Genomic DNA, 19,553 nt, shown 5'->3' with positions numbered 1-19,553 from the left:
CAGGCAGGTGAGCGGCGACCACATGGCAGAAGAAGACTCACAGACCACAACCTGCCCTGATGACCGAGAGCAGAGGGCTCCAGGGGAGGGGGCCCGCAGACAGGACCACTGAGAAAGTGCTAAGTAAGGGGCTTTTCAAAAGAGGATGTTTGGAAGGGTTTCCATTGTTTAGGTCACCTTCTGGCCAAAACACCATGTGAGAGTGTGTTAATCTTGGAAATGCTTTCCTAACTTGTTCAAAACTTTCCAAATGAAGTTTGAGTGCTTTAACATCCTTGGTTTAAAAATCGAAAACTCTAACATGGTTGGATTAGTTTACAATAAATAGTCTGCCAACAGAGATGGAAATTTTCTAGCCAGATTTCAAGAAAAACCTTTGCATCATTGGTGAATCAAAGTGAATTGATGAGCTTCATGACTTAATGTGACCAGCAGTGCTCTTCCTCCAGATCGAGTTACTAGATTTTGGAAGCCACAGGAGTGCCTTAAAACCAACCATCAACCGAGGCTCAACTTGGAAACTGGCGTGTAAATTACTGTATCTTAAAACAATATTTAAAATAAAATGCTTATTGTTCTTAAAAGCATGGGATTGTCAACTTTTTTATCATTGATATTTTAAAACTATATTGACCTCATTTCATTTTTTATTTATTTGAAACATATTTTTATTGATTTTGAGAGAGAGGGAGAGGGAGAAACATTGATGTAAGAGCAAAACATGGATCAGCTGCCTCTGACAAGCTCTCTAAGGATTGATCCCACAACTGGGGCATGTGCCCTGACTGGGACTTGAACTGACAACCTTTTGGTGCACAGGATACCACCCAACCAAGCTACACTGGCCAAGACTTGACCTTATTTTAAAACTTCTATTTTATAATAAAATGCAGTCATGTACAAAATTTTAAAATAAACACACACAGTGGTGTACCCTCAGACACTGTGCTTATAAGGGTACAACCCAAATGAAGGCAGATATCTATGAAGCCTAAAACATTAATCTTTTGTTTTAATTTCAAATGGTTCAGATGATGACTGTTTGTGGCTGCTCCATATCCTAACTCTTACATTTCCCTAATCATTCTGATCATTTCTAAAGATTGCAGCAAAAACAAACAAACAAACTTTACATAATGGAAGCTTTCCCTTTATATAAACTAAGGCAATTCTGGGTTTGTTTGTTTTTTTAAAAAGCATTACAATTCAAGGGTTTTCAAAAGTCTAAAGGTAAAAAACAGAAGAACAAACGTTGTCAAGAACAAACGCTGGACCCATCGATTCAGACCATGTTGCCAGAGGATTCCCTGCCTCTGAGCGCACACGTAGGGCTGGGCTGAAGAACCCCTGGGTTTCACTCATGATAAAATAAGACCCCTGGAGATCCCACATTTCAGGAGGAAACTTGACTTTGGCTCCTTACTATATAGGTCACCCCGTAGAAATTACATAGATTTTCTTTGCTTTGAATCTTGATGGCATCAGAAATGATTCTTAAAACTCTGCAGTTCAAACTGGATGGTGTCAACGATGAAGCTGGCAGGAGGCTGGGGATCTACTCAGATCCTGTAGCCAACCATTAGGCGACCTTAGCTTCTTTTCACCTCACTTACTTTTTCTTCTATCAAATGAGGAGGGATATGGATGTCTAGTATGAAGTAGGAAGTTTCTCACAGCTCTCCCAGTCCAAGACTATTCTAAGTTATTCTAAACCCTTAAAGCATAGTTTCCATTTAAGACAATGTGGCCTGTACACTGTTTTCCCACTGGATTTTGCTGTTGTAACACTTGACAGAGGGGAGCAGATGAAGGACAGGAGGCGTCCTGGATGGCAGCAGTGGTCTGGTGAAGCTTTATTCTCCAATGTAGCATCATCAGTGATTCTCAAAGTCAAAATTAATCTGTGGATCTGAACTCTATGGATCCCTAGCCATATATATTTAGACTAATGGCCTGGTGCATGAATTCGTGCACATTGAAAAAAAATTAATTAGAATATTGCAATTCGCCCTTTCTCTGTGTCAACCAAATTCATGATCAACAATGACAGATAGAAACACACACATGCAATTGCCGCCAGTGAGAGCTTTATATGTATCATGCATGTGCGAGTCAACGTAGCCTTTTATAGATATAGAATAAAGTTGCTTAATTAGACCTGCTTTCTGATTTAACTAAGCTTTTTTCCAACCCAGTAGTTTCTAAGCTTTCTAAATCTCCATTTTCCAGCTAACAAGAAGAAAATAGGATTCCACCGAGTGTCCTATCTACCTACTCCAGGACGTTTGTGTGGACCAAATGAGATGAGGCATGGGAAAATGCTTCACAGACATCTGGTTACAGTGTAAATGTTTCCATCTGACTATAAAGCAAGTCGTGTTCCTGGCTGCAGAGAAGGCTAGTCGCTAGGGAGAGGAAGCCAGGCATTGCTATGTGACATCATTATCCAGACAGAGGGAAGGACACTTAGCATATTAGCCTTTTATATAGCTAGATGAAGGGCCTCTGTAAAGACTCACTCATGCATGCGATCATTCAAATTAGGTTTCAAAATTAACTGTTGTGATTTGTACCATAATCTGAGTTAGGTCATAACTCCCTTTCCTAGAGTTCCCTTCCCTGGATGGTTGTACATTGGAATTGGCTCACAGAGTTACTTGTGTGAGATCTGGAAGACAAAAGTGAAGAAACGGCCGTTTTTCTCTGAACGTCATCATAGTCAAATATGGCAACTAACAGACCCAGAGGTGCCTGTCCTCCTTCTCCTCTTGCCCACTTTCACCTTTTCTTCCCAAGTGGTAACCTTGAGCGTTGACCTAGGGTGGCCCCAGGCTCACCACTAGGCATCTGGCTGTAAATGCCGCCTGGTGGTCACCATGTGGCAGCACCAGCTTCCCACAGAGCTCCAAGAACGCCACCTGTCCAGGCCCACTTCAACATGGAACGTGTATTTTGCTTCTCAGGTGAGGAGCTGGTTGGCACACCTCAATTCGCACACCTCTGTCTGCCAATTCACTTCTCATTTCCTCCCATGATTGTGTTGGGTCTAATTCCTGTTTACAAATTCTGATTTCCATAGCACTCAGAGCAACACTTCTCCCCTGATTCACCAACCAAACCAAACACAAACCCCCAAAATGAGTATTCCACATAGAAGAAATTTCCATGCATGTTTTCTAATACTGGGCTTCCTGAGGGCTCATCACGTTCTAGGTCTAAGAGAGCACAAATGGTACCAAAGGAAGACAACTGTGAAGTGCACACACGAGTGTGTTTGGGGAGAATATGAAGCTTACTTGGCTTAAAAGTTTGCCTTTGCTCATCCTCATGCAGGGATGTGAATTGGTTCTATGCATTTCTCTTTCCCCGGCAATGTCACAGGCAAGACTCTGTCTGACCTGCTTCCACAGGCTCATGTCCACAGTCCCCTCTGCCCAGCGATGTCATAGCAGCACTTGCTGGCACGTACAAGCGATGGAGCTGGTCTAATTAGTGCTACTATCACACCCTGCATGGAGGCGTTACAACCTAAGAAGCATTTGGGTAGCAATACTAAAAACATAAGACTTCAAATGATTTCACTGATGGTGAGGTAACATTCACACTTTGACCCACAGGTGTTCATGAGGCATTCCTTCACTCCTGGGCTAAAAAGCAAAAATCCAAAATTTCTAAAAAAAAAAAAACCCCAAAAAACCAGACAACCCAAACACCATAAAAGTGTGCACATAAATTACTTTATTGCTTTCTTATTTCTTATTTAATGTGGAGTCAATGCTTTTGAGTAATGGTCAGAAGATGTCCAGATTTCAACATTATTAAACATCAAACAGTAAAATATGTGGAAAGAAGCCCTCCAATGTTAACTCCCAGTATATCTGGTGGAACAACCTGGGATAAAGGCCACTGGGTTTATGCAGAGAACTGCTATCCTGACACGGGAAATAGGAAAGGTCTCAGATATCGCCCACGTGTTTAGGCAGCACGCTTGTCTTCCTCTGAAATGTCTGGGGAGACTGACAATGACTCCAAATACAAGAATCTTTCCTTTCACCTCAGGCTTAATTAAAAGAGTGAGAAGAAACTCCTGTGGAACAGAAGAAGTGGTTAGGACAGCGATTTTCACCCGGTGTGCCGCATTTCTAAAACATGCAATACCTGACTATTTAGTCAGAGGCACTGACTTCTTTTCCCTTAGATTGTCAAATAGAAAAATGAAAACAGCCAACACAACAATAGCCATCTGGTGTGAATGAATCAAAATTATATATATTTTTTGTCATATCAGCAAAAAATACGTCTTTTGGTGTGCTGCAGAACTTTAGTAAGTAGCTTGTGTGTGCCATGAGATGACAAGAGCTGACAATCTCTGGGCTAGGATCATCAAGACCAGCAATGATTCTGCTGTCAAGGAAGTGGCATGTGCCTACCCAGTTCCTCTCTGACCACCCCCTTGTAAGGACACGTGGGTTCTGAGAGCAGGCACGGCAGGCCCCGCACAGTGACCAGGTGAAGCCAGGGCAGCCGTGAGCAGCTTTCTGCGTGTTGAAGGCACAAGGACCTCATCGTCCTGAGGTAGGGGGAGGGTCACTGTGTTGGGAATTATATTCAAAACACACATCCTACCTCCAGGAAACTGCTCTCAGCTGCCATACATTTACAATTTTGACCTCCTTTTGAAAGTCCCCAAGTCTCTGGCATCCCTAAAAAATGCTGCTGTGCCCTCCTACCTCTGCAAAGAATCAGATTCCCAAGGAGTGGAGGCTCAAAGGGACACACAGCTGCAAAAATAAATACGCAACTCAACTTTTAATGAATATGAAACACCACAAAGAAATAAATATCTCAGACTCTACAACTACAGGTCGCACTCAAGCAATCCCTCGTAGAGTCTTAAAAATGGTGATTTTCCCATAAAACATTCATCTACAATAACTTTGATCAATATGTAAGGACTAAGCAAAAATGTATGAAAATATGATTTTTTTAAAAAGAAACTTCATTAAATACCAAGAATAGTGATCAAATTCAAGATGTCACATTTAAATGAATCGCTTTTGATCTTTCCTAATGTCATCTTGGCCTTCCATGCGAGCATGGACCAGGGCCACCTGCCAACGCTGCTGAGGAAGCAGTCACACCGACCCTCCGTGGGGGAGCCATGGACCCCTATCCTTGCCAGAGGAATCATCTCGAGCCCTCGGGCTTTTGCGATTCCACAGCATGAAGAATGCTCTTTACAAACACAGTAATACTGAAAAAAGAACATAAAAGTGCATTTATTCATGTCCATGCCGTCTAAATCTACTGATTACAGTCATCAGGACCCACTGGAACCTAAACAACAATAAAAACACGGGGACACTCATCCCCCTGATCCGCAAGTTTCCGTTCAGAAGACTCCGCATGCTGGCGAGCCCGTTTCCTCCCTGAGAAGCATGCTCCGCGCCTCGCTCTGTCCCTCCAGCATCTTCTGTCTCTCTCGGTTAAGGCCTGGTCAGCGTCGGATGGTGTCCCACATCTCCTGGGGCCGTGCCCTGGCGAGATGCTCTCAGTCGCCCGTGGGCTAGGGCTGCACGAGGTCAGGCTGGGGTGCCCTCAGCTCTGCGGTCCGCCGCTGGAGCTCCTCCACCGTCCGCAGCAGCGCTGACCTCTCCAGCTCCAGGGCCAGGGCAGCCTGCTTCAGCTTGCTTTCATTGGTCAGGAGCTTCTCCACGGTGGCTTCCAGGCTCTGGATCCTACCATTTGCCACCTGAGAGTAAAAGGAAACATGAGACTGTCATTGCCCAGTGACGACACAGGGGGATCCACAGTGCACTCCCCTGCCCGGCCTTTGGGGAGCTGTGGAGCCACATTTTGGCAGAGAGGAGTCCACTGGGTACTATCAGTGCTTCTGGCCACACAGGAAGACTACATCTCCCAGGCTCCTCTGCAGGTAGTCTGGGCCACCAGAGCTCCTCCCCTGCTGTGGCTGTTTTGGGAGCTGTACATGGAGGTGGTGGCTTACAATGCAGAGGGAGCCCGAGCTCCGAGCCACACCCTACAGGGATGGCAGCTCAGATATGGCCACAGCATCTTCCTGGAGAAGAGGTGGCGCTTCGGGGACAAAGACCTCTGTGCTCCACCACTGAGATTTGGAGCTTTACTTATTACTGCAGCACATCCTGGCCTATTTAGACGACATCATCTATACAAGTACAAACTGATTTCAAACTGACAGTCAAAAGGGATTCCACGTAAAGGCCCAAGCAGCAATAGCTCACTAATCTGAAATTCTTTCTATTTTCCGTAGAGTGACAAGATATCACTATGTCAAGGAACATGGGCATTCACCCTGAAACATGTGTGGGGCGCTGTGAATAGCCACGCATTCTGCTAAGAGGCTCCCGTGCAGGGTCTCTTGGACCTGTCACCACCTCCGCGAGCTAAGCAGTCTCCTCATGTCCCCCTGGTCCACGTCCTCAGTGGCCAGCACAACATTAATGTCAGTTTGTACTTCCAGGTGCTTCTCTCTTGCATGCACTCGGGCGGCTTCCAGGCAGCCAGTGAGCTGGCTCTAGCGAAGCTGAGGGTTTCCTGAGAAAACCACCGACCCCGCTGCTGTCCTGCGGCCTCTCTGGCCTGGGCCTCGGCTCCCAGCTGTGCTCTGGTCACGGGGTGGTTAATCCAGCCGGGGGCCACAGGTTCCCATCTATTTCGGGGGGTGGTACTATTTTTTTTTCTCATTTTCAAACAGGAGAAACTGTGTTTTGAACACGATAACACTTGTGCTGGACAGACAACTCATGACTCCAAGTCTAGCTTTGGCTGTGCTACTGGGACACTCAAAATAGAAGGAACAGGACTGGGATCCTAAGGCTGTGGGCCCACCAGGCCGGGCTGCTCATGCCTGGTGCGTTCCTCCCTGCAGGACTCTGATCCACCCAGGCCTACCCTTGGCCCAGGCCTGGGTCAGGCCCCACTGCGTGTCCAGGAAGGATCGCTTGTTCAGAAGCCCCACGACACACCAGGGGCACTCACAGCTCAGCGGGGAGCTTTCTGCAGGGCCACTGACTGCCACGCGAGCATCAGGGCTCCCAGGTGACACCGAAGCTCTCCCCTGAGAAAGCAGGTCTCCTCCTGCACAGGGGGCTGCCCCCCACTGCGCCTGGCTCCTGGCACCCAAGGACTTGCGGTTGATTAGTATGAAAAACGTCCGTCCATTATTATTTGGCACCACCTGACACACGTCTATGAGATTGCCTCATGGATGCTGCTGGATAAAACAGGGTAACGGTTTGGTCTCCCACTGTGAGACAACATTTTTAAGTGTAACCAAGAGAGTAAGGGGGGCTTTGGGATGTCTAATAACTACATAGGCAGAACAAAGCTAGAAAATGGGTCAATTTTGATACTTTGGCAAAAATAAAAAATATGAAAAAAGATTTATGTTGAAAAATTAAGCATTGTATTGAACGCCTAGCCTTGGACTCTGAAAACTGCTTAAAAAAAAGAAAAAGACGGAGGTGAGCGTCTCACAGAACTTACAGTCCAGCTGAAGGATAGTAACCCCCTGTGACTCCTCGAGGGTCATGGAAACAGGACATACAAGCACCTACCAACCAACAACACAGTCTGTACCCCAACTCTTTGAGAGCAACAGTGTCTTACGGCGCTCCCACAGCAGGACCCAGTCAGTGTGGTGGGGGCATAAGCTGCGGTCTTGAGTGACCCCTCCAGAAACACAGAGCCTCTTGGTCAAGAGAAAGAGCATTGCGAGGAGAAGGCCTGTTGTCACCATGACCGCCCGGCGCCTTTCCTGAGGAATGCGGATTTTGGAGCAGCTTTTCACAGCATCCTCTCTTCACTAAAAGGGACAGTACCACAGAAGCAACACAAACTTACTCTCCACCTTCCATCTCACACACACACAAAACCCACCCGGACGTTGGCCCAGTAAAATGAGCCTCCTGCTTCTCTTAACAAGCCCCGTGCTGCAGACGCGAGTCTGAGCTCTGCGAGAAATGCTTCCGCCTGGTATATGTCAAGGACCCAGTGTTTGTTCGGAAGGCGTTTGAAATGACCGACTACACTGCTGACCCTTACAGGCTAGATAAGGCTCTGTATCCCCTTGAACTGGAGAGACTACACACAGACACACTTTGAGTCAGGACATCTCAGTCACGGGGAGAAAAGCAGCCATGTTTCCGAATGTGACGGGCAGTGAGGACTGGGCAGGGTACACATTTTTCTTTGTTCCTCTAGAGCAGCGGTTCTCAACCTGTGGGTCACGACCCTTTGGGGGTCAAACGACCCTTTCACAGGGGTCACCTAAGACCATCGGAAAACACATATATAATTACATATTGTTTCTGTGATTAATCACTATGCTTTAATTATGTTCAAGTTGCAATAATGAAAATACATCCTGCATATCAGATATTTACATTACGATTCATAACAGTAGCAAAATTACAGTTATGAAGTAGCAACGAAAGTAATTTTATGGTTGGGGGTCACCACAACATGAGGAACTGTATTAGAGGGTCGCGGCATTAGGAAGGTTGAGAACCACTGCTCTAGAGTAAATATCTCCTTGGGTATGGGGACAGATCCCTGCGGAGGGAAATGCACTTCAGACCCGGCTGATTTATTAGGCTCTCAGATGCTGTCCTTTCTCATATCACCGCTGAGCCTGTGTCTGCAAAGCGGCAACTTCCTATGGAGAGAAATAGAGGCTCAGGTCGGGAAGGAAAGCTAATTCTCAGGTCAGCCCAAGAGCACATAAAACACACACTTGGGGGTGGGGTGGAGAGGAAAATGTATTTTTCTCTGCGGAAACTCCAAAAAAATTTTTATAAACACTCCACAAACAATTCCTTAATGCTGACAGCATTACCGCCCATTTCTGATGTTAAAAAAGTAGACCATGTGGTTCCTTTATTCCATCTGATTGGAAAAGGGGCTGTGTGTGTGCTGAGCCCTTAGGTATTCTTCCTGTCCTTGTCACACAAACAAGGGAGTCAGGACGGAGCCGGCCAGCGGTCTGCCCTGGGGAAAGCGTGGGTGGGAGACGTGGGGAGACCAGGCCGCTGGGCTGTCCTCTGCCCTTGCTTCCTGTCACCCTCTGTGCACACAACCAGTGTTTGCCTTTCTAGTGTTCTCGTCCACATGCATCCATGGTAAAATGGAAGCTTCCAGAGTGGAGAACTGTGTCCTTCGTCAATCAAGGCTTGGTATTTGCACCAAGGACATATGTATCATGATCCTATGCCCTGGTATACTTTTTTAATTTTATTTTTTAATATGTTTTTATTGATTTGTAGAGAGAGAGGGAGAAGGAGAAGGGAGAGATAGAAACAACAGTGAGAAAGAAACATTGATGTACGCCCCCTACTGGGGATCGAGCCCGCAACCCGGGCATGTGCCCTGACCGGGAATCGAACCAGTGACCTTTTGGTGCATGGGCGATGCTCAACCACTGAGCCTGGTTTATTTTGCGAGGTAGATGTCAGTGTCGCCTTCCTCCTTTAACATCCCTCTGTGGACCTGGCTGATTTTGCTCATAGAAGATCAAGCCTTTGCTTCTCTTGTCATTATTCAAAGCACAACTTCTAAGAGCTCTGCAGAGTCCGGATCGCAAGTTCCTGCTAACGGCAGAAACGGCCCCTCAGGAGGCAGTCTGACCTCCGCAAAGGATCACCTGTCTGCTGCCTCAGAGGAAGGCCCAGGACTCCTGGGATACCTTTGATCCCAACTCCAAACGGACCTGGGCAGAAAGGCCCTGCGGTCATGGGAAAGCCCAGCCTGCTGGGTTAATGAACTACCGGGGCTCAGGAAGCTGCCTCCTGAGTATGCTCTACCTGCAGTTGTTCCAGGAGGTCGAGGTTCTGTTTGCGTAAGCTGCTGTTGGTTTTCTCCAATTTGTCCATTCTTTGGTTGTCGCTGAGAGGAGAGGAATCGATAAGTTCTTCTTGAAGCACGTGGTACTCCACTTCATACGCTTGTAACTGCTTAGAAATGTCCATCTCAAACACCTGTTAAATGCAGAGAAGTCATCAGGCACCGAGAGTGAGAAAAACCACACAAGCACACACACACACACACACACACACACACACATACACACATACACGCACATGTGACCATGTCAACGAGCCCCACTAAAAACGCCTACTCTGTGCCTGGTATATTAATGATAATTTAAGAAAATTCTCTGGCCAAAACCGGTTTGGCTCAGTGGATAGAGCGTCGGCCTGCAGACTGGGGGGTCCCAGGTTCGATTCCGGTTGAGGGCATGTACCTGGGTGGCGGGCACATCCCCTGTGGGAGATGTGCAGGAGGCAGCTGATCGATGTTTCTCTCTCATCGATGTTTCTAACTCTCTATCTCTCTCCCTTCCTCTCTGTAAAAAAAAATCAATAAAATATTTTTTTAAAAAAAGAGAAAACTCTCTGCCCTGAGAAGGAATCATTTTACTTGGGAGGAAAGGATATAAGAAGCATTTGGAACTGAGCCTAAGACAATAGTAAGTAGGGTCTCTGATATTCATTTTCCAAAAGCTGACACCTTGTTTTTACAAAGGCACACAACATTTGTTTTGAGCTCTGATCCCAATACTTATTTTCTTCTTCTCTGAAAACTCTATTAGGTTAGATGCATCAACTATGGGTCAAAGGGAGGAAACAAAACAAAAGCATAGCAGCCCTATCTGCCCCGTCACCGAGTCAAAGTTTAATTATAGTTCAGCTGGGTTTTCAGAGTTACAAGAACAGCTAAGTAATGGAGCTGTTTACTGAAAACCATGCCTTGCACACAAGACATGCAGCAATGAGCCAAAACCCAAATGTCACCCACATAGATGAGTGAATATGAAACAATGCCTGCGCTGCCTTCCTTCCCATAATAGTAACAGTGATGAAAAAACCACCCGTGTGAAAAACAACCCCAAGTGCACGAGTGAGTGAGTGGTCTGTCTGTACTTTCTCTTGGGGACGGAGCTTGAGGGGGTCAGGGGCAGGGCTGAAACGGGGGCAGAGGGCAGAGGTTGCCGCCTCAGGCACCTCCTCTCTTTCCTGGCTGCATTGAAAACACCATGGGGCTGAGCCTCTGGGCACCACCCAACACAGACCCTGGGGAATCTGAGAATTCAGTCACCACATAAAGAAGCCACATGATCACAATACACGGTTGGAGAATGAGATTGGGCTTTACAGGAGCAGAAACGGACTTTTCAGCACGTTTCCTGAAAAAGAAAGGCCAACAGAGTTAAAATCAATGGAGAGCTGTTTCCCCTGATGGCCCTCTATCAGCACCCGCAGGGGTGCATCCTATCTTCCCTGAAATCAATTTTAAAAAACCATGTTTACTATCTCACTGTTCACAACAATCTCATTTTGTCTCCCTTAAGGCTAATTCCTCAGCTTCCTGGTTTTCAATTTAATTCAATGGATACTAATTAGGCACAGAGTCTTTCTATGCTGAAAAACTAACTGACATTGTATTGGTGGCATGTGTGTGCGCTGTTTACTGTATTGACCCGATTCTCAGTCATCGCTCAGAGTGACCGTGAGGTCAGCAGAGATTATCATCTCTATTTTCAGTCAAGGAAACTGACTCAGAGGCTTTGAGTCAGTCTCAGATCCCGGCTCCACCGGCGACTCCCCGAATGACCTTGAGCAGGTCTCTTGACCTCTCCCAGGATCAGCTCATGGCCTCCAGCATCTCTGGGGGAGTTACAGGACACAACGTTCCCAGTACCTGGCTGGCAAGCCAAGAGGCAGGTGCTCACTCAGCTACAGGATCTGCTTCCACACACTTGTGGTGAAACCCTCACATTCAAGCTCCTGCTTCCGCAAAATGACAAAGGATGCCACAGTGTGGACCTTCTGAACAGCTCAAACCGCCAACAGTAAAACCGAAACTGTGTGGCATTGGGGGTGTGACTATAAATGGGGTACAGAACAAATGTCACACACACACAGCTACCTTTCTTCTTCCACCAAAATTTATTTTTAAAGGAGCTCCTAACCTGGAAAACTTGGGAATAAAATGTCTTGCCTTTTACACAAATTGATGATCAGCTGAGGTTAATGGCTCTCAACTGTGCCTGAAGCTATAAACTCTCAGGCCTCCATTAATACCTAGGAACCTGCCTGGGTGGTAATTGTCTCTGCTTAATGGCACCATTATCTCCTGGGTCTCCAAACAGTTAGGTCCCTCAGATTTTGCAGTGATGCCCCAGAATTTATCCCAAACCATGGCAGCATGTGGTTGGTGGTAAAAAGAGCCCTTGGTCTCCTCAGACAATGCTTGTTCAAGTTGCTATATATTTTTCATAGCCGTCATTTTTATAAACAGCTTCATGGTACTCTACCACCTCGACATATCACAACCATGTCAATCCATGCATCCAGTGTTGGCTGCCCAGTTACTTGAGAGTTTCTGTTGCTCTGAATGACAACTCTAAGCGTCCTTGTCCATATGGCTTTCCCCATATTTCGGGTTATTTTCTAAGGATACATTCCAGGAAATAGGATTACTAAATCAAAGGGGAAGAATATTTTACTGGTTCGAGAGACATATTGCCAAACTGCTACCCACATGGGAACGATCAGTGTACAACACCATTAGCAGCACACAAATGTGCCAGACTCAGTGCACACACCCTTGGCACTATGTATTGGCATTAAACATTTTGTTTGGTTAATCTAGTCAGTAAAGCATTATATGTTATTTACTTTTGAATCATGCACGAAGCTAAATATTTTCCCAGATGCTGTTTATTACATGGACCTCCTCCTCAGAGAACTGTCTAAGTTCTTGGCTCATGTGCTAGTGGAGACGGAGTTTCTCTCTGCCGTCTGTGGACACTGCATAACGAAGCTGTGAACCTGGTGTCTGCACAACTAGCCCCGTGCTTTCCACGTCCCTACCCCACACCTGCCCCGCCTCTGCTGGTCTCAGTGGCTCACTCAAGGCTGAGAGAGGAGCGGTCAGCCCAGGTAGTGGCAGCAAGGGGGCGGCAGGGTCTGTCGTGCATTTAAAAACAGTAATAAACCCCACTAATAGTTGGTCTGCTTTTTATTACCACCACATGCACACAACCCTAAACAATGCCAGTGGTAAAATAAAGTATCCCTCCCACCCTACCACACCCTCTAGGTCTGGCACTGATGGGCCTTTTTAAAAAGTACTCACTTCCAACAGTGCAAACTGCCCAGGCAGAGGGCTCCTCCCAAAGGCAGAAAAGGGGGCCTGGCCACGGACTCCGAGGAGCCCTTCTGAACAAAGGAGCCTTGTTAAGATTCTGGTTCCGGCCCCACATGCTCAGCTCGCACAGAGAACTGCCAGCTGTTTACAGGGACGTTGCCAGGAGCAGAGCTTCTCCATTGGTTCCCAGGGTGCGAATCCCCTGGGATCTCGCTAAAATGCAGATTTGGACTCAGCAGGTCTCTCGTGAGGCCCCAGATGCTGCATTTCTCACCTGATACACTGACAGCTCCTATCTGATACACTGACAGGCTAGGGTCAGCTTTAAATGGAGCCCAAAGGAAGCTGAAAATATACCCCCACCCCAACTCTGTTTTCCTTCCTTACACTGAACTGGGGTTGCAGAGGCCGATGCACTCACTGTGACAGGAATGCAAACTGGACCTCCTCTTAGTTTCTGTTTACCCCCAGGGTTTCCCCTTTTCTTGGGTCGGGATTTTTAAGTCACACCAAGGACTCCACAGAGCCTGCAGAGGCCCTGTCCTCCTGCCCGGGGCTCTCGGCTCTGGACCTGCCCCTCTGTGGCTGCTCCCAGCCCATCTGCACGGACTGGGCCGGTGTCCTCGCTGCTCTCTCTCATCCTGTACGCAGGCTGTGTCCAAGCCTCTGGAGCCAAGGCCACCCATGGAGAGGGCATTTAGTGAAACAGAGCCAATGGCGATCACATAGACGCCAGACCTGCCCATGCATACAGGACAACTGTGTGCAATTGATGCACTTACCACGTCCAACCTGATTCCTCCAAGGTCAAACCTGGGGTTCTGTGAGCCTGCAGAGGAAGCATGCTGCACCTCGGCCTAATTTCTGAGCAGGACTCGAGACTACAGCCCCCTCTGGAGGCCAGGACTCCTCAGGCCCTAACCATCTCTCTCTCTCCTCCCCCCGCCCCCCCCCTCTCTCTCTCACACACACACACACACACACACACACAATTAGAAGTGCATTATTTTATATGCCTTTTTGCCTGCTCATATGCCACACACACACACACACACGCACACATGCACATGTACACGCACACGCACACACGCTGAACTGCTAGGCATCTGGAATCTCTCCCTAGTCTCTCACTCCCATGCCTTTGCATATGCTGTGACCAGGGACCAGCAACGACAACCTGCAGACTGAATCTGTCCCACCGCATGTTTCTGTAAATAAAGTTTCACTGCAGCACGGTTACCTCTTCTTATACACACCGTCCGTGGCTGCTTTCGCTCTGCAAAGGCAGAGCTGAGTGGCTGCAGCGGAGACCTTATGGCCTACAAAGCCCACACCCTCACTACCTGGCCCTCTACAGAAGCCGTGTGCTCACCGGTCTCGGCTCATTCTTTTTTCTTTTTCTTTTTTCTAACTTATTTATTGATTTGAGAGGGTTGGGGGAGAGAGATTTGTTGTCCCACATATTTATGCATGCCTTGGTTGATTCCTCTATGTGTAGGTCTGCACATTTTTATTAGCACCCACAACCTTGGTGAAGCAGGGTGATGCCCTGACCAACTGAGCTACCCGGCCACGGCTTCGGCGAATTCTTTGAGGCTCAGCTGAACTGTATGCCTTCAAGTCTCAACCATGCGCGTTCACACCCTCCACCAGACGGGCTCCCGTGAGCCTTGCCCAAGCACCGCGGTAGCTCGCACCACACTTGTAATTACTGGGTTACGTGCTTATTTTCTGCACCGGCTGGGCTTTGGTGTCCAAGAGACACGTTATATTTCCGGCTCTGCCACGTTACACGGGGTGGGGGCATGTTACTCTCTCCACATCCGGTCTCCCCAGCTTTAAAACAGGGGTTATAGTCCCCATTCCAACACTGTCAAGGAGTCAGTGGTCTAACAAATGCCAATTTCAAAGCAGCCGCCTGAAGAAAACCAGCGACACACATAAAACTGTTCTCTCCTTGTGCTGTGAACACATCCATCCTCCGAACACTTAAGGGGCACCCAATAATCTCAATAGGTGCCTTTTACAGAAAAGGGAGGACAATGGGATTTTTCCTGGAGCTCAATATCCAGGAGGTAAACAATGTCAGCTGAGGCTGCTGGCCTTAGAGTCAGGAGCAAGGTCAAGGCACTCACTGGGCCAGACTTTGGGTTCAGTGACCAAGGCTCTCTGCATTTCCCCAGCAGCATAAATACCAGGGGAATGAAAATATATGCAACAAAAGCTCTGAGAAGGAATAAATGCACATAAATGCCAGGAATTAACAGCATCAAAGGGTGGAGATTTTGGTATTAACATACAGGTAAAATACAGAGAAACTCTGTAGTGAAATGACAACCAGAGGCCCTGGCGGGTGTTGGGTGGCTGCTTAGAGCCTGTGAGGCCAGAGGATCTGAGTGTGAGACCCGCCCGGGTGACTGAGGGCCAGTCCATTATCCACTTTGAGCCCCAGGCTCCTCATGGGTTAAAGCCATCTCTCCTCTCGGGAGTGCAGTCATGATGAAATGAAATCATGGGTATTTATAGACTCACACGGAACCTGGTAAAAGTAGGGCCTCCACAAGCCAGAGTTAGAGGCGGAGCCTATCAATGAGTGGAGAGCTGCTCCCTCACACAGGCCTGTGCAGAGATGCAAAGTGGCGCCTAGCATGGCACCCTCCCCCTCCAGGCCTTCTTGCTCCTTTCTCTGTGCCCAACACCTAAGGAGGGGCAGCCAAGGACATCACAGCTCCGCGTCTGGGGGCACTAGACCGGCAGTGCTGCTCCTCTTGGACTAACAGAAGTCCTCAGAATAAGGATTCTTTAAAAGCTTTATTTCACTATTTGTTTTTTCGGAATTGTTCTATGTTTTCATTGTATTTGGAGCAGATGAGGTAAGTTCTAGGCTGACGAGAGGCCTGAGGCTGACCCCACAGTGCTCCACACAGACCTCTCCTCAGAGCTTCTCAGCCAGCCCGCTTCGGGCACCTCCCAGGGCGACCCCGCCCTCTGCTAAGCAGCTCAGCCCTTTGCAGTCAGCAGTCACTACTAGAAGATTCTTCCTTAAGCAGAGTCCAAATCCGCTCCCACCCCTAATCCAGACCATGGGATAACTGGTCCAGTTGTAATTCCTGGCTACATTCACCCCTCACCTTCTACATTCCAGACAGCAATGGTTCTACTGCACCCAGAAGCCAGAGGTGCTGTGACCACAGGTGTGGAGGAGAATTCTATTAAAGTGCGAGCACGCACACGTGCTCGCGCGCACGCACACACACAAATATTGTGGAATAAACATATAAAATGTATATGCTCTATCACAACTTTGCTATGAAAAGTTATTTTTATAAAATAATATTTCAGCAGAAAAATGAAAACACTTATTTTACAACAGCCTACACTGAATAGATGTATGAATTTTAGAAGAACACATGACTAGGGGCGAAGTTTCTTAATTATAAGAAACTACTGATAATTTGTGCTGGTCGCCACACCTAACCATTGCCATGGTGTTGCCACATGGTGTGTCAGCATTGGACTCACAACACACGCACACGCACACGCAAACTCACATTTACTCACTGGACACAAATTTGCGATGTGACTCCTACACACCAGGCATCACACAATATGCTGCCCAGAGTACAAACTGGAAGGAAATAGGTCCTGCTCAATAATAATAATAATAATAATAATAATAATAATAAATAAGCTTCTACATATCCAGGATTGACCCTTTGGAAAGGTTAGGACTGAATCATACCTGACTGATGGTCTTTTCCATTTGCACCAAGCCCAGGTTGGGTAGTGTGTTTTTTATAAAGTCGACTATGGTCTCTAGGTTTTCATGCTGCAGAATCAAGGGCTTATGGCTCCCCAACAGACTTAGAGCCACTTTAAATATGACCTCTGATCCCTGAAGAAAGAACATATCTGGGAAAACACAGAAATGCAGAAGGTTAAACCAGACCAGTTTCTGATGAAATACCATTCCGTTTCCTTTTCCACATACCGCAGAGCAGGGCAGAGGGAAACATGACCCAAACTGCAAGTTTTATTTCCTTTTTAAGAGCCTGACATTTCAGATAGGGTTGTCAAGGCACTATTGCAAACAATAAAAGAAATATAGGTAAACATTCTACTAAGATTTTGATAAACATTTTTATTTGCTCCAAAAATATATTAAATTCAAACATGCTTTGAAAGTTAAAGTGAAAAATGGAAAATTTTTAATCAGTCTATTTTTCCAGGAATGTTCTAGATTTCAAAGGAGTTACTAAAACATGTTTTTATGGGTAAAACAAAAGTTTTTTGACATAGAGCATTAGATATATATCATTCAAATATAGATATCTAACTATGTAGCCTAAGAGGGAGTAAGTGAAAAAAAAATGCCTGTTTCCTCTATTTTGAAATAAGGAGTTGAATGAAAAGATCTCTAAAAACTCTAAATGTTTGCTCAATTCCAAAAATGCATTATTAAATATAATTATACTGAATTTTAGCTCAATAATGGAGCAAAGCTCAGCCCTAGCAACTGATTTTGGGTGACTAAATTCAGGCAAGTTACCTGACAACTGGAATAATCTATATATATAAAAAGCCTGTGGTCGTCACACCTCACGTGGTAACAACCAATCAGCAGGAGGTTGCGTGCACGGCAGGCACACGCGGGCACCAGTGGGGACTTGACCAGGAGGTGAATCGGGGGAATCCCGCGGTGCAGGCCGCAGAGTGGGACTCGGGACCATTGCACAGCGTGCCAGCCCCACGGGGCAGGACTGGGGGCAGTCCCGCGGCACAGGCGGGGTCCCGGGTCTTGTGCGATTTCATGCTGGGTCACTAGTCCTATATAATAAAAGGGTAATATGCAAATCGACCAAACAGTGAATGACCAGTCACTATGACGCACACTGACCACCATGGGGCAGATGCTCAATGCAGGAGCTGTCCCCTGGTGGTCAGTGTGCTCCCACAGGGGGAGCACTGCTCAGTCAGAAGACGGCTGGTGAGCGCAGCAGCAGTGGCAGGAGCCTCTCCCGCCTCCGCAGCTGTGCTAAGGATGTCCAACTGCGGGCTTAAGCTAGCAGTCGGACATCCCCCAAGGGCTCCTGGACTGTGAGAGGGTGCAGGCCGGGCTGAGGGGACTCCCCCCACCCCCTATGCATGAATGTGGTGCACTAGGCCTCTAATGTACATATAACATATAGTTTAAAGATGAGAGCATGAATCTAATTAGAGGCAACTGTCAATCTGTCTCTCCCTCTGGCTACAGGGCAATGGAAGAGACCAAGAAGCTGGAAATTCCATCAGGTGGAGGAAGACAGAGCAGGTGGGGAAGAGCCCCAGCACCGAGCCTCTTTGGGTGGATCCGTGGGATGACATGTAAAAGCCATGAAGAAACGGAAGTGGCTGGATGCCGCCGTGCGCCAGGGAAAGGTGTCAGGGTGGTGTGTGGATCACACACAGGGCAGACTGAGGTGCCGACCGGCCGGTCAGCTTCGGAGGTGCGCTGTGACCTACACGAGGCCTTAACCTCCTGAGCACACCAGGTGCTGGTGGGCAGGGCCCTAGGCGATGCTGTGATGAGGTCAGCCTGTCTCTCGCAGGGCTCAGGGCCACAGAGTCCACAAACTTCACAACTGCTTGTGACTCAGGGCAGCGCCCAGGGACCAGAAGTTTCCATGGCTGCCTCCCTCTTCAGTTTGGCTGCAGAGGCCGATCTCTGAATGGCGAGTCTTAGGGGAAGTATCCGTGTTCTAAGGCAGTGCCATAGAAGAATCTCCCCGTGAAATGTCTGCTTTACAAAATACAGTGTTTACCCGTGTAAAGCACCACTGCAGAAAACAGAGACTTAAAATACCACCATAACCACAACGCATTTTTAAACAGAAAAGACATTTCAAAAGAAAATGAGTACATTTGAAGATTCCGTGGTTTACACACGAAGCCTTCCTTTCAGTATATGAACATTTATAGCTGAACAAAACCTGATGGCGTTTGTCAGAATATTTAGGACATTTTAGTCAGGGGTCCAGGGAATGGACTGCACTACCTGGAAGTACATCCTATAGTGACAGTTCACTGTCATTGGTCTCTGAGGGACAAGTACCTTAAAACTAGATACAGTACCATTTGGGGTGGTGAACACACAATATACAGTTGATGTGTTATAGAACTGTACACCTGAAACCTACATAACTTTATTAACCAATATCACCCCAATAGATTAAATATAAAACTAAAAATAAATAAATTGCCCAACCGGTGTTGCTCAGTGGTTGAGGGTCGACATATGAATCAGGAGGTCAGCGCACATGCCTAGTTTGAGGGCATGTTTCCCAGCAGGGGGCCTGCAGAGGGCAACCAATCAATGATTCTCT

General features: G+C 47.2%; 1 protein-coding gene across 1 annotated transcript in view; it reads right to left on the bottom strand.

The window, feature by feature from the left end:
• Positions 1-5,252: 5,252 nt before the first annotated feature.
• The window catches only part of TBC1D1 (TBC1 domain family member 1), a 205,435-nt gene continuing 191,134 nt past the window's right edge, over positions 5,253-19,553 (bottom strand). Inside the window, exons 21-23 of the mRNA XM_006759336.2 lie at positions 16,934-17,103; positions 9,843-10,016; positions 5,253-5,752 (exon numbers count right to left, since the gene is read on the bottom strand). Coding sequence (XP_006759399.2) covers positions 5,567-5,752; positions 9,843-10,016; positions 16,934-17,103 — 530 coding nt within the window. The 3' untranslated portion in view covers positions 5,253-5,566. The remainder of the gene's footprint in view (positions 5,753-9,842; positions 10,017-16,933; positions 17,104-19,553) is intronic.

The sequence above is a fragment of the Myotis davidii genome, unplaced genomic scaffold (assembly GCF_000327345.1).
Source record: "Myotis davidii unplaced genomic scaffold, ASM32734v1 scaffold235, whole genome shotgun sequence".
NCBI classification, from domain to species: Eukaryota; Metazoa; Chordata; class Mammalia; order Chiroptera; family Vespertilionidae; genus Myotis; species Myotis davidii.
This window is presented reverse-complemented; position numbering and strand designations above follow the sequence as displayed.